General features: G+C 39.2%; 1 protein-coding gene across 1 annotated transcript in view; it reads left to right on the forward strand.

The window, feature by feature from the left end:
- The window catches only part of LOC124804976 (1-phosphatidylinositol 4,5-bisphosphate phosphodiesterase-like), a 543,720-nt gene that overhangs the window by 483,804 nt on the left and 46,558 nt on the right, over positions 1-13,358 (forward strand). Inside the window, exon 20 of the mRNA XM_047265367.1 lies at positions 3,959-4,091. Coding sequence (XP_047121323.1) covers positions 3,959-4,091 — 133 coding nt within the window. The remainder of the gene's footprint in view (positions 1-3,958; positions 4,092-13,358) is intronic.

Consider the following 13,358-nt stretch of genomic DNA (forward strand, 5'->3'; position numbering starts at 1 on the left):
CTCTAGATAGCCTTGCACTAATGTATTTAATATGTGGCTCCCAAGTCAATTTACTATCTATAACAATACCTAAGAACTTAACACTATCCATTAAGTCTTCTACTGACATATCTCTTAAACTAAATACAATCTTCCCGCATGTTCTCCTCTTTATCCACTTCTTGCTACTTAGTCCCCTGTTAATCTGCAGGGTAGAATAAACATTTTCACTGAATACTGTCTTTAGATGGGCAAGTTCCTGAGGTAAGCTATCTAGATATGAGACAGTATGAGTGCTATGAACAAGTTTTTTAAGCACACTCATGGTTTGCAATGGGTGGTGGCAACTCAATTCTTGCAGGTAAAAATCAGTATGAGTGGGCTTCCGATAAACTGAATGCCCTAGAGAACCATCATTCTTCCTTCAAAACAGGACATCCAAGAAAGGCAAACAACCATCTTTCTCTTTCATGGTGAACCAGATGTTGCTATGAATGGAGTTGAGGTGATGTAGAAACTCCCATAATTTGTCTTCTCCATGAGGCCACACTATGAATGTATCATCCACATAACTCCAAAAAACTGTTGTTTTCATGGCAGCTGATTCAAGCGCTCTCTCCTCAGAATCCTCCATAACAAGGTTGGCCACCAAGGGAGACAGGGGGCTACCCATGGCGACACTCAGTCTGTTCAAAATATTCTTGATTAAACATAAAATAAGTTGAGGAAAGAGCTTGCCTAAACAAAGCAGTGATATCAAAAGGAAACATGTTACCAATCAGTGTCAAAGAATCTGCAAGAGGAACTTTTGTAAAAAGTGAGACCACATCAAAACTTACTAGAACGTCTACACTACTAAGACAGAGAGCCACCAGTCTATTTATAAAATCAGCTGAGTTGCTTGTGTGATGTGAGCACTTGCCCACGAAAGGTCTCAGCAAGGAAGCAAGATGTTTTGCTAAATCATATGTAGGAGCTCCAACGTTGCTCACTGTTGGACGCAGAGGAAGACCCTCTTTATGAACTTTACGAAGGCCATACAGTCTAGAAGGTACTCAACCATGTGATCTTAACCTCTTGATGGTCTCCTGCGGTAAGGAGGAGGAATTTAATAGTGCTGAAGTTTTCCATTGCACATGTCCTGTAGGATCGTAATCAATGCTCCTATAGGGAGAGTCACTTAGCAGACAATACATCATATCTTTATACACACCATGAGGTAACAAAAAAGTTGCATTACCTTTTTCAGTTTTCAATACCACTATGTCCGGGCCCCCTCTCAGATTTCATAATGCAGCCCTTTCTGCAGGGGTTAAGTTACTGCATTGAGTAGGGGCCTTCAACAGAGCATGGCAAGTTTACCTTCTAATTTCTTCTGCAGCATCCAAAGGAAGATGTTGTACAGTTTCTTCAACACCTCTCAAAAAACTTATTAATGGTGGTGCTGTAAGTGTAGGTGCAAAATTGAGTCCCTTGCTCAATACAGACAGCATCGAATCATCCAAATTCTTCTCCATGAGATTGACAATGGAATGTCGTACTGTAATCCCTTCTGGCGAGAGCTTCTGTGGCAACAGGCAGTCATATTTTGATCTCTGCTGACAATTAGCATCCTCGTGGATCCCCCCGAACTTGGCCGAAGTCACTCCATCAACCCAGTCCCATGATACAGGAGAAAGATACCTTGCAACCTTTAGATGTAACTGGTACAGTTCTGCTCAGATAGCATCTAACCTTCATCTTGTATAGCAAATCCTCTCTTTGACAATAGCATATCTAGCCTTCTCAGTAATCTTCTGTGCAGCAACGGTCTTAATGAAATGAGTCACTCTAGCAAATTTTGGTATAATGCCATGGTCCAACATCTCAATAAATAGGTTAAAGAGCTTAAAAACTTTGCTCTTTACCATGTAGCTTCTCAAAACTTCAGATCTGTGAGGCCATCTCCTCCCCATAAAGGCATCTAATGTGAATTTTAAACATCAGCGTTACACCAACCTTTTGCAACAAAGCAAGTCCGCTATCGCTGAACATTGTATTTCCACTGGACATTCAATGGAGTATGAGAGAACAATGATTTTGTCCACAGCAACATCTTTCTGGGACTCCATTATTAAAGAATCCATAGAAATACACCTGGCAGAATATCTGTTTAACCGTGACAGCGGCTACCAGCTGGACAGTGCATCAAATCCCATCATCTCCTCAATTTGATCAAATCAAAGATGACGGAGTGTGCCCATGGCTATGGCAAACAACAACGCAGAAGGCTACTGAGTTCTGCCACTTCACCAGGGAGGGCGCTGCCAGTGGGCAGTGTGGTCCATCAATCAAGTTTTCGACGCATGCACAATATAGCTACAGCACGCTATATATTGCGGAATGGAGGATGTTTTTGAAGGTCTGCGATGGCTCACCTGAAGATGACTGGCAGGTGCCCAGTTGAAATATCATGCGAGGTATTTTATGACGACCGGCTGCAAGCCTGAAATTTGTTTGAACAGTCAATTTGCCAGGAAAATTTTAAAATTCACATCAGATGCCTTTACAGGGAGGAGATAGCCTCACAGATCGGAACTTTCGAGAAGCTATGTGGTAAAAGAGCAAAGCTTTTAAGGTCTTTAACGTTTTTGTTGAGATGTTGGAACCATGGCATTATACCAAAATTTGCTAGAGTGACTCATTGCATTAAGACCGCCACTGCATGCAAGATTACTGAGAAGGCAAGAACTTTACCAGTTACATCTAAATGTTGCAAGGTATCTTTCTCCTGTATCTTGGGACTGGGTTGATGGAGTGACTTCGACCAAGTTCGAGTGGATCCACAAGGATGCTAATTCTCAGCAGATATCAGAATTTGACCGCCTGTTGCCACAGAAGCTGTCGCCAGAAGGGATAATAGTACACCGTTCCGTTATCAATTTCACGGAGAAGAATTTGGATGATGCGATGCTGTCTGTAATGAGCAAGGGACTCAATTTTGCACCGACACCTACAGCATCGCCATTAAGAAGTTTCTTGTGTGGTGTTGAAGAAACTGTACAACGTCTTCCTTTGGATGCTGCAGAAGAAATAAGAAGGGAAACTTGCTGTTCTCTGTTGAAGGCCCTCTACGCAATGCAGTAACTTAACCCCTGCAGAAAGGGTCATCTCCAGGATTTGCTCAAATCAAAGACGATAGAGTGCGCTGATGGCTGCAGCAAACAGCAATGCAGATGGCGACTGAGTTGTGCTACTCCATCAGGGAGAGTGCTGCCGGCAGGCAGTGTGGTCCATCTACCAAGTTTTCGACGCATGCGCAGAATAGTTACAGCGTGGCTTATATTGCAGAACGGGTCTGCGACAGTTCACCTGAAGATGACTGGCAGGTACCCAGTTGAAATATCATGCAAGGTATTAGACGACGACCAGCTGCAAGCCCAAAATTTGTTTGAACAGTTCTGTAACATAATTTTTTATATTCTGTCCTGACAGTTAAGCTATAATTGACCAATTTCATGACACAAAATACATAGTACAGTTACAATGCCTTTACATACATATGTTTTTTAATTGTTACAATAAAGTGCAATGAGGCTGTCTGCAGTTCTGCTGCCATCTTCTCATGGTCACTGATCATTGACCAGTACATTACAGTGAACAGAACTGCAAAGCTCCGCATCAACATCACATGTCAGTTTCCTGTGAACTCCACATAAAGCAAAAGGAGTTGAATGTTCATTGTTGATGGCTCAGATAGTATGCAATGTGTTGCCTGTCACACTTGTTAAGCAAAACCATTCTCCTACCTCTCTTAACATTCCCTTTCCTGTAATTCATCTAGTCATTCATGTTTTAACAGAATTGCAGTCACCAATGCTGCATTCTGTGTTGCCTGAACCAAAAAGTTCAGGGACATTTGTGCATAGAAGATGTAAGATATTGCCTTCACAGTATAGTTCTGCATCTGATCCAGTATTTGTTTGCATTTTTGTTCCAGCCAAGATGAGCTTATATCAGATCCACAGGTGCAGAAAGTAATAGCAGAACAGACATCTGAGTGGTCAGCAATGTTGGAGCGGCACCACAGGGAGGAGTGGGCGATGCTGAGGAGGCATGTGCAGGATCAGCAGGTAGGCAGCAGCAGCATTCGTATCATGTCTCCATGTTCCACAAATACTTGCTCATGGTGAATGCTTGCAAAGGATGGTTCTTGATATAGTTTGTGGTTGAAGTTTGTTTGTACGGGAAGTTGCAATACAGAGACTTTCTGCACAAGTAAAAAGTTCATTTTTGGAATCTGCTGTGGATTCAGAGTTTGGTATTAGTATCACTACAGCCCAAGTCTCCCCCCTCTCCCCCAACCCCCTCCCCCCACCCTTGTTCCCATCGCTGCTTTTCCATGAGCACTCTGCATATTGGATCTCCCTTCCAATGATCCCTGAATCTCTCTGCAAAGGTATGCAGTTGGTAAGGTGAAACACAGCTCATTCTCTGTAGGCAGAATGTCTTCTTAATCACAATTTCAGGTGAACAATTATACTCTGATAACTGATAGTCAAGTGTGGAATGTGGTCAGGTGGTATAGCTCCATTGCTCTTATATCAATCCTAAAAAGTACTACCTTTGTTTCTTTATTCATCTTTCTTTTATTTATCTAATCCATATACAGGTTAGCTTTGAAACATGGGAATTCTTTTACAAGCTGTGATTTTATAATTCCTTGTGTTCAGAATGCGACTTTTTACAAGGGGACTTTATGGACTGCTCTGCCCTCTTTTTAGAGATTTTCTGAATACCATTAAGTATAAAACATTTGCAGTTGTTATTATACATAGTTGTATCTGGTTGTATAGTGTAAAATTCCTGTTATCCTAAAGTCACTTGTTTGAAATCTACTAGTAGTAACTTTTTTAAAAATTGTTATTTAAATTCCATATTAACTATGAAATGAAATGAAAATGTTATTAACAAATATAGATCAAACTTTTTTAGAAAAATGCTGCCTTTTTCATTTTAGTTATTGGTCATCTAAGAAAATTAAAATTTGATACAAATATGTGAAACATCCTTTTGTGATATGAAAGAAATTATGTACATTAGTAATACTATTCAATCTCTAGAAATACAAAAGTACTTTATATTGTGTTCATTGTTAGCATTTTTGACCAAACTTTTATTTATTGTGAATACTAGCATTTTCATGGGAATAATAATTAAATTTTAAAGATGGCATTTCTACTACAAATAATATGATAACAATATTTGATAATCAATACTTCATTTTAGTGATAAATATGAAATTTGAATAAAAGTTAAAAAAAATGTTGTTACTAGTAAGATTCAAAGCAGCAACATTACAATTTCTAGGTCATTCTGCTATGTATGATTTGAGAGATGGAATAGTGAAAGCAGCAGAGTATCAAATACTTAAAGAGAGAAGGCCTAGTAGAAATCCTTGGATGTCACAGGAGATACTGAATTTCATTGATGAAATGAGAAAATATAAAAATGTGCAAATGAAGCAGGTGAAAGAGAATACACACATTTAAAAAGTGAGATTGACAGGGAGTGCAAAACTGCTGAGAAGTAATGACTAGAGGACCAATGTAGGGATATAAAAGAATATTAAAATATGGGAAGGAGAGACATTTGGAGAGAAGGAAAGGTACTGTGTGACTATCAAGAGCTCAGACAGAAAACCAATACTAAGCAAAGGAGGGAAAGCTGAAAAGTGGAAGGAGTATATAGAGGGTCTGTACAAGGGAAATGAACTTGAAGGCAAGAGGATGTTGATAAAGAGGTGATAGGAGATATGATACTGCGAGAAAAATTTGACAGAGCATTGAAAGAACTAAGTCAAAAAAGGCTCCTAGAGTAGACAATATTCCATCAGAACCAAGGATACCCTTGTGAGAGTCAGCCAGGACAGAATTATTCTATCTGGAGTGCAAGATGTATGAGACAAGTGAAAAAGCCTCAGTCTTAAAGAATAGTGTAATAATTCAAATTCCAAAGATAGCAGGTGCTGACTGGTGTGAATATTAGTTTAATAAATCATGGTTGCAAAATACTAACATGAATTATTTGCAGAAGAATGGAAAAATTGTTAGAAGCCAACCATGAGAAGATCAGTTTGAATTCCAGATAAATGTAGAAACAAATGAAGCAGTACTGACCTTAATACTAATCTTAGAATATAGATTCAGGAAAGGCAAACCTACATTTGTAGACTTAGTGAAAGCTTTTGATAATGTTGATAGGAATACTCTGTTTGAAATTTCTGAAGGTAATAGGAGTAAAATACAGGGAGCAAAAGGTTATGTACAACTTGTACAGAAACCATATGGCAGATATAAGAGTTAAGGAGCATGAAAGGGTAATCAGTAGTTGAGAAGAAAGTGAAGCAGAGCTGTAGCCTATCCCTGATGTTCTTCAATCTGTATTTTGGACAAGCACTAAAGAAAACAAAACAAAAATTTGGAAATAGACACTAAAAGTAGTACATGAGTTTTGCTATTTGTTCAGTTTAAAAGCTGATAATGGCCAAAGTAGAAAGGGTATAAAATGTAATTCACAATGGCAAGGAAAGCATTTCTGAAGAAGAGAACTTTGACATTGGATATATATTTAAATGTTGGGAACTCCTTTCTGAAGGTATTTGTCTGGAGTGTAGTCTTGTATGGAAGTGAAGCATGAATAATAAACAGTTCAGACAAGAAGAGAATAGAAACTTTTGGAATGCAGTCCTGCAGAAAAATGTTGAAGATTCTGTGGATGGATCAAGTAACTAATGAGGAGTTACTGAACGGAATTGGTGCATGTGACAAGAAATTTGTGGCAAAATTTGGCTAAAAGAAGGGATCTGTTGATAGCACACATTCTGAGACATTAAGGGCTCACCAATTTATTAGTGGAGGTGTGGGAGGTAAAAATTGTAGAGGGAAAGCAGGAGGTGAATGCAGTAGGTAGGTTCAAAAGTATGTAGTTTGCAGTAGTTATTCAGAGATGAAAAAGCTTGCATAGGATAGAGTAGTGTGGAGAGGTACATGAAGTGAGTCTTTGGACTGAAGACCACAACAACAACATGTAACACAGTCAGTTAACAAGTAATATATTAATATTCTCAAAATGTTTTGTTTTAACCAGTGGCTGGAACACATGTGATGTGTTTCAAAATCATATGAATAATCGACAGACCAGTGCTTGCCAGATGTTAGGCACTTTGTGAAACAAGGTTTTTTTCTTCAAGAACATTAATTTGGCACCCCATGAAATTTCTGCCTGGGGCACTGGGGCAGATACCCTGTTTTGCCCCCCCCCCCTCCCTCCCCCCCACACACACAGATCCAAACCTGGTCTTGGGTGACATTACCAATGCTACCGTGCAGTTAAGGTATTGGTTGTGTCTTGCCACTGGTGTACTTAAGATATGACTAGAATCTCTTCAGATTTTCTGTCAGTTTTCAAGACAGAGTTTCATTGTAGAAACTATTAAAAGCACATTGTATTTAAGTCCGTGCTAAATGTCAAGCTTTTGTAATATTTCACCATTCTTGGAGAGTTAACATTCTTTTGAATCTGGCATGCTTTTTTCGTTGCTTCTGCAAGAGTGTTCTGACCTGATCTGTGTACTGTGGATGATCATTTCCATTGAAGCATAGCATGTTGGAAACTCCTCTGTCTGTTATGTTTTCTGAGCTCACGAATAAAATTTTGTCATCTTTTTAGTCCATACATAGTGCAGCTGTATAAGTAACACGTAAAATGTACTTGAGTATGTGAGATTGTTATTTGCACAAATTTCATTGAAATTTATAGTTACAAGTTCTGGCTAATTTACATTTCAACTATTGTAAGTAATGGGAAGCACTTTGAGATAATATACTGAACATGAAGTGCTGTTCCATTCACTTGAAATTAGGTATTTCACTCTTGCTACAGACACATTAGAAAATCGCTTGAAACTAATTAACTTATAAGATAATGACAGTGAAAATTCTGAACTTAACATAATTTTGATTGCCTATTTTGCCTTAAGCTTACAAGATTCTGAACTTTAACACTGTACTTTTGTTGCTATGTTTTTCTGAATCAGAGGACGCATCTCAGTAATTAAGACACTATTTAAGATAATAACTGATACTTATAAAAGATCATTTTAAAGATGGATGTCATACTCGTAAGTAGGGTATTTCTAACTCATAAGTTTAATGTTGTTCCATACACTTTTATAATTTATGAACCTTGAATATTTTTCATAAACCAGATAACAGTAAGGTCTTACAGTCTGTACAAAATTTAATTTAGCCAATTTTCAAAACATTAAATAGTTTCAGGAATGACATCATATTCTTACATTTGTCTTTGCATAGCAACCCCTCTAGCAGAATTGCTAGTTTGCAAGCAGCGAGCAATCACGTAACTTCATTATGCCACTTTGTGTCAGAGTCTTCCTTCAGATATGAACAGTGTAACACCTATGTTGAAAGAGGATGTGACAAAAATTACAGATCCGGTAACTATGCCAATCTGTAAAGGAAGGTTTGCCTTAGTCAGCCTGGTACAGACAAGTGCTAATCAGTGTCAACATTTTTTCACTGTAAAGTCACATTTCAATGTGATTTTTTTCTATCCAACCTAAAAAACAGTATGTTATTCTGGTGAAATTATTATGCCAATCAGTTGTGTTACTGTGCTTATGATATTTAATTGGCTATCCTTCGCTACACTGAACTATCATTAATTATTTCATCAAGAGCATGTTCACTGCACAAAAACTTGATAGCAAGAACTGTAACAAAGTACAATATGTGGTCTTCCCTTACCTGCATGCAACAGAGAATTGTGGAACTTGAACTGGCCATTGTTAGAAAATATGTCACTACTGGACGAAGTGAATGTGTGGCTGCATCACTGAAACTATTGCTTTTGTCATCTACAGTTTTCAGTTTCTTACAACAATCAAGAGAAGAAGTGTCAGCTGCCGAGAGCATCGAAGCAGTTAATGTGAATTAACTATACCGTCTCTTATTAATTTTTTTGGTATAAATCTCTCAACCACTGTTGACACTGTTTCTTTGAATTCAAGCCATATCTGGTCTACACTTACATAGTTAGTTCAGAAGGAAGGTGGACTGTCTTTTAGGAAGGTTTCAAGTGAATTTTTATCTGCTTTGTTAAATAGATATATCTTTCATTTATTTTGGTAGGTTTGGATGTTATGGTACTCAGTCTCACTACAGCTACCTTGTAGTTAATAATCTATGTATCTATAATGATGCTACCTATTTGTTCAGGATTATTTGTTGCTAAGAGTTCAAGAATGTTTCCACGACCATTTACACTTTGATTGGACTGCTGAACTAATGGCCCAAAATACTTTTCAGGGAAAGTGTTTATAACAATTTTTTACTATTTTAATGCCTACAACGCATATTAAAGCCACCAACTGTAGCTGTATAACTGGCTATTTGAGATGATACTCAAGTTTTCTTTGAACCTTTCAGTAATTGTATAATCTGTTTCAGAAGTGAAACTTCCTGGCAGATTAAAACTGTGTGCTGGACCGAGACTCGAACTCGGGACCTTTGCCTTTCGCGGGCAAGTCCTGTACCAACTGTGCTACCCAAGCACGACTCACACCCCATCCTCACAGCTTCACATGTGCCAGTATCTCGTCTCCTACCTTCCAAACTTTACAAAAGCTCTCCTGCGAACCTTGCAGAACTAACACTCCTGAAAGAAAGGATATTGCAGAGACATGGCTTAGCCACAGTCTGGGGGATGTTTCCAGAATGAGATTTTCACTCTGCAGCAGAGTGTGCTCTGATATGAAACTTCCTGGCAGATTAAAACTGTGTGCCGGACCGAGACTTGAACTCGGGACCTTTGCCTTTTGCAGGCAAGTGCTCTACCAACTGAGCTACCCAAGCACGACTCACGCCCCATCCTCACAGCTTCACTTCTGCCAGTATCTCGTCTCCTACCTTCCAGACTTTCACAGGAGAGCTTCTGTAAAGTTTGGAAGGTAGGAGACGAGATACTGGCAGAAGTGAAGCTGTGAGGACGGGGCGTGAGTCATGCTTAGGTAGCTCAGTTGGTAGAGCACTTGCCCGCGAAAGGCAAAGGTCCCGAGTTCGTCTCGGTCTGGCACACAGTTTTAATCTGCCAGGAAGTTTCATATCAGCACACATTCCACTGCAGAGTGAAAATCTCATTCTGTTTCAGGAGTGTCAATAACACAAACATATATTAATTAATTATTTATTAATCTCTACCCATACTAATACACAGAAACTACCTACAACATAAGTCTAGGAATCTTCAGCCTACATGGTCACATCTGAGCATCTGATTCAAATCCTCCATCAGATGTTTATCAAATGTCTGCAGTCAATCAGTCATGTCAATGAAGCTACATGTCGTGTTGATGGTGCTACAGATAGTGAGCTCTGCCTTTATCTCACAGATAAGACTGGCACTCTTTCCCAATTCATAGAGCAGCTAAAAACCATAGAGAATCTATACCAATCCAAAGTGGCACACATCATTAGTACTGACATGGGCCCCCATCTTCAGATGGCTGCACCCTGTGCTCTTCAGGCATCTGGAAGGATCTATTCCACATCTGGGATGTTTCGTCCCACTATGCACACAATAGTGCACACTGGACTTATTTCCCTGCATGGCAGCCGTATCCTCAAGGAGCCCCATTATGCACCAAACGTTGTAGCTTTCAACTCACTCTCTGTGAATATACAGATCTTACAAGCTAAGAGGCTTCCTCTGAACAGGACAAGTAACTGCATGTGACTCAGGATGTTCAGTAGCCACAGATAGTTCCTGAAATCTGTTTGTCGGACAAATTGGGGAGGTCTTCTGACTGCCGACCCCAGCCCTGAAAATCTTTCACAGCCTGTCACACCTCAGAGGACCTCACTCAACCACGGGTGAGGGCTCAACCTCAGTACAGACTGAAATAGGTGCAGCCACGGTAGGGAACTGATCAGGGGACATGTGGGAAGTGCTGGACATCCTGTGGATCACTGTGTTTTCTCTCTCCTCCTCCCCCCCCCCCCCCCCTCCATCCCCCTCCTCTCACCCTCCTGACACACAGTGATGCAAGGATTACCCAATCAGTTCACATCCTAACACAGCAATCATAGCCCCTGTCTGTACTACAGTTGAGGAAACCTGTAATTCCAGATTTCCTGATGTCTGACTTAAGAGGTATAAACTGAAAGAAAACATTTTCACAGTCCCAGCATCAATTCTGAGCTGATTAGATGTCACATTGTATGCACAGACACAAAATTCCAGAATGGTGGAATTGGAAAACCATCAAAACTACTTTTTTGCAAGACACACAATGAGATTTCAACTGTATCAATTTTGTGTTTGCAATTGATGGAAAAATATTTCTTTAATAGTAAATTTGCATAAGCACTGTAGACAAGGGTGAAATACATGCAAGTTCACTAATGCATAGATTCTACAGCACTACAACATTTACTATTTGTTATTTATGATCCCAAAACAACTACAAAATATTACTAAATAACATTTTACAAAACAATTTTAATTTTCAGGAAATATTTCATGTTATTTATCGTTCTAAAATTCGGGATGGCATATAACACACATGTGAGAGTAGGTAACTGCTCACCAAACAGATGAGGTACTATGTAGGGAAGACACACTCAGTGCTACCCACAGCAGAAAGACTTCTACTGTGCCTCATCAAGCTCTGTTGTGAAGGGTAGCCTAGAAACCATCTCCTTCCCAATTGATCCATGCAAAAACCCTGCCCCCCTATTCCCAATGCCCTACTTGCAAGTTTCACATGTCTGTGCAATACCAAGATACAAAACCTATCCCACGCTCTGCCTCATATTCTAGCCTAACCCATCTCTGTCTTTAGTTTGTTACTTTTCTGAATATGCACCACCACCACTTGGATATTACTTGACACTTGGAAGACGCATACATGGCTAACTTGCTCACACAGATAGATACAGCCATATTCTAGATCAAAGTAGAGCACATTGGTACCTCACAGTATGAGCATGGGAAGTGACAGTGGAAACTGCCTTGTAGGACAGTTGTTTATGTCAAATGAATTGTGATGAGCAAGAGGGGAAAGGAGGGACAGTGCGAACAGAAAAGCTGACGAAACATATGAGTAAAATGTAAGTCACAAGTAAAACATAAGTCAGTGGTGTGCAAATTATGGCAGGAGAGAACAGTGCTCAGCAGTGTGAGATAAAAGTATCTGGCACACTGAAGAAGAAGCAAAGTAAACACAATAAATGTCTCACTGTAATATGAATAATTAATGAGGCAGAAACACCTGCAATATTATGAATGAAAAAACACTATTCCAGTCCAGACAGCAAAATACAGGTACACAGCTATGTTAGCGCATCAAAGGATTTCTACTGAGGGCAAGCAACATTTTCATTCTGTTTTTCGTGTGCTTCTTAATGACAACGCTTGTGCTATTCTGAAAGTGGCCTCATTTACTCTTAAATTATTTATTCACTATCTAGCATGTTTTTTTTCCAATAAAAATACACATTTTTGGGTGCAGAAGAACTAGGGTTACAAATTGATAAGACTGGATTTTTGAAAGATATACATTCTAAAATTTGAATGAACTGTATTTCTAATGACCATACCAAACAAAAGAAAAATTCGGAGTAGGTATTAAAATCCATGGAGAAGAAATAAAAATGTTGACGTTCGCCGATGACATTGTAATTCTGTCAGAGACAGCAAAGGACTTGGAAGAGCAGTTGAACGGAATGGACAGTGTCTTGAAAGGAGGATATAAAATGAACATCAACAAAAGCAAAACTAGGATAATGGAATGTAGTTGAATTAAGTCGGGTGATGCTGAGGGAATTAGATTGGGAAATGAGACACTTCAAGTAGTAAAGGAGTTTTGCTATTTGGGGAGCAAATCAACTGATGATGGTCGAAGTAGAGAGGATATAAAATGTAGACTGGCAATGGCAAGGAAAGCGTTTCTGAAGAAGAGAAATTTGTTAACATCGAGTATAGATTTAAGTGTCAGGAAGTCGTTTCTGAAAGTATTTGTATGGAGTGTAGCCATGTATGGGAGTGAAACATGGACGATAAATAGTTTGGACAAGAAGAGAAAACAAGCTTTTGAAATGTGGTGCTACAGAAGAATGCTGAAGATTAGATGGGTAGATCACATAACTTATGAGGAGGTATTGAACAGAATTGGGGAGAAGAGGAGTTTGTGGCACAACTTGACTAGAAGAAGGGACCGGTTGGTAGGACATGTTCTGAGGCATCAAGGGATCACAAATTTAGCATTGGAGGGCAGCATGGTGGGTAAAAATTGTAGAAGGAGACCAAGAGATGAATAC

This window comes from Schistocerca piceifrons, chromosome 7 (genome assembly GCF_021461385.2).
Source record: "Schistocerca piceifrons isolate TAMUIC-IGC-003096 chromosome 7, iqSchPice1.1, whole genome shotgun sequence".
Taxonomy (NCBI): Eukaryota; Metazoa; Arthropoda; class Insecta; order Orthoptera; family Acrididae; genus Schistocerca; species Schistocerca piceifrons.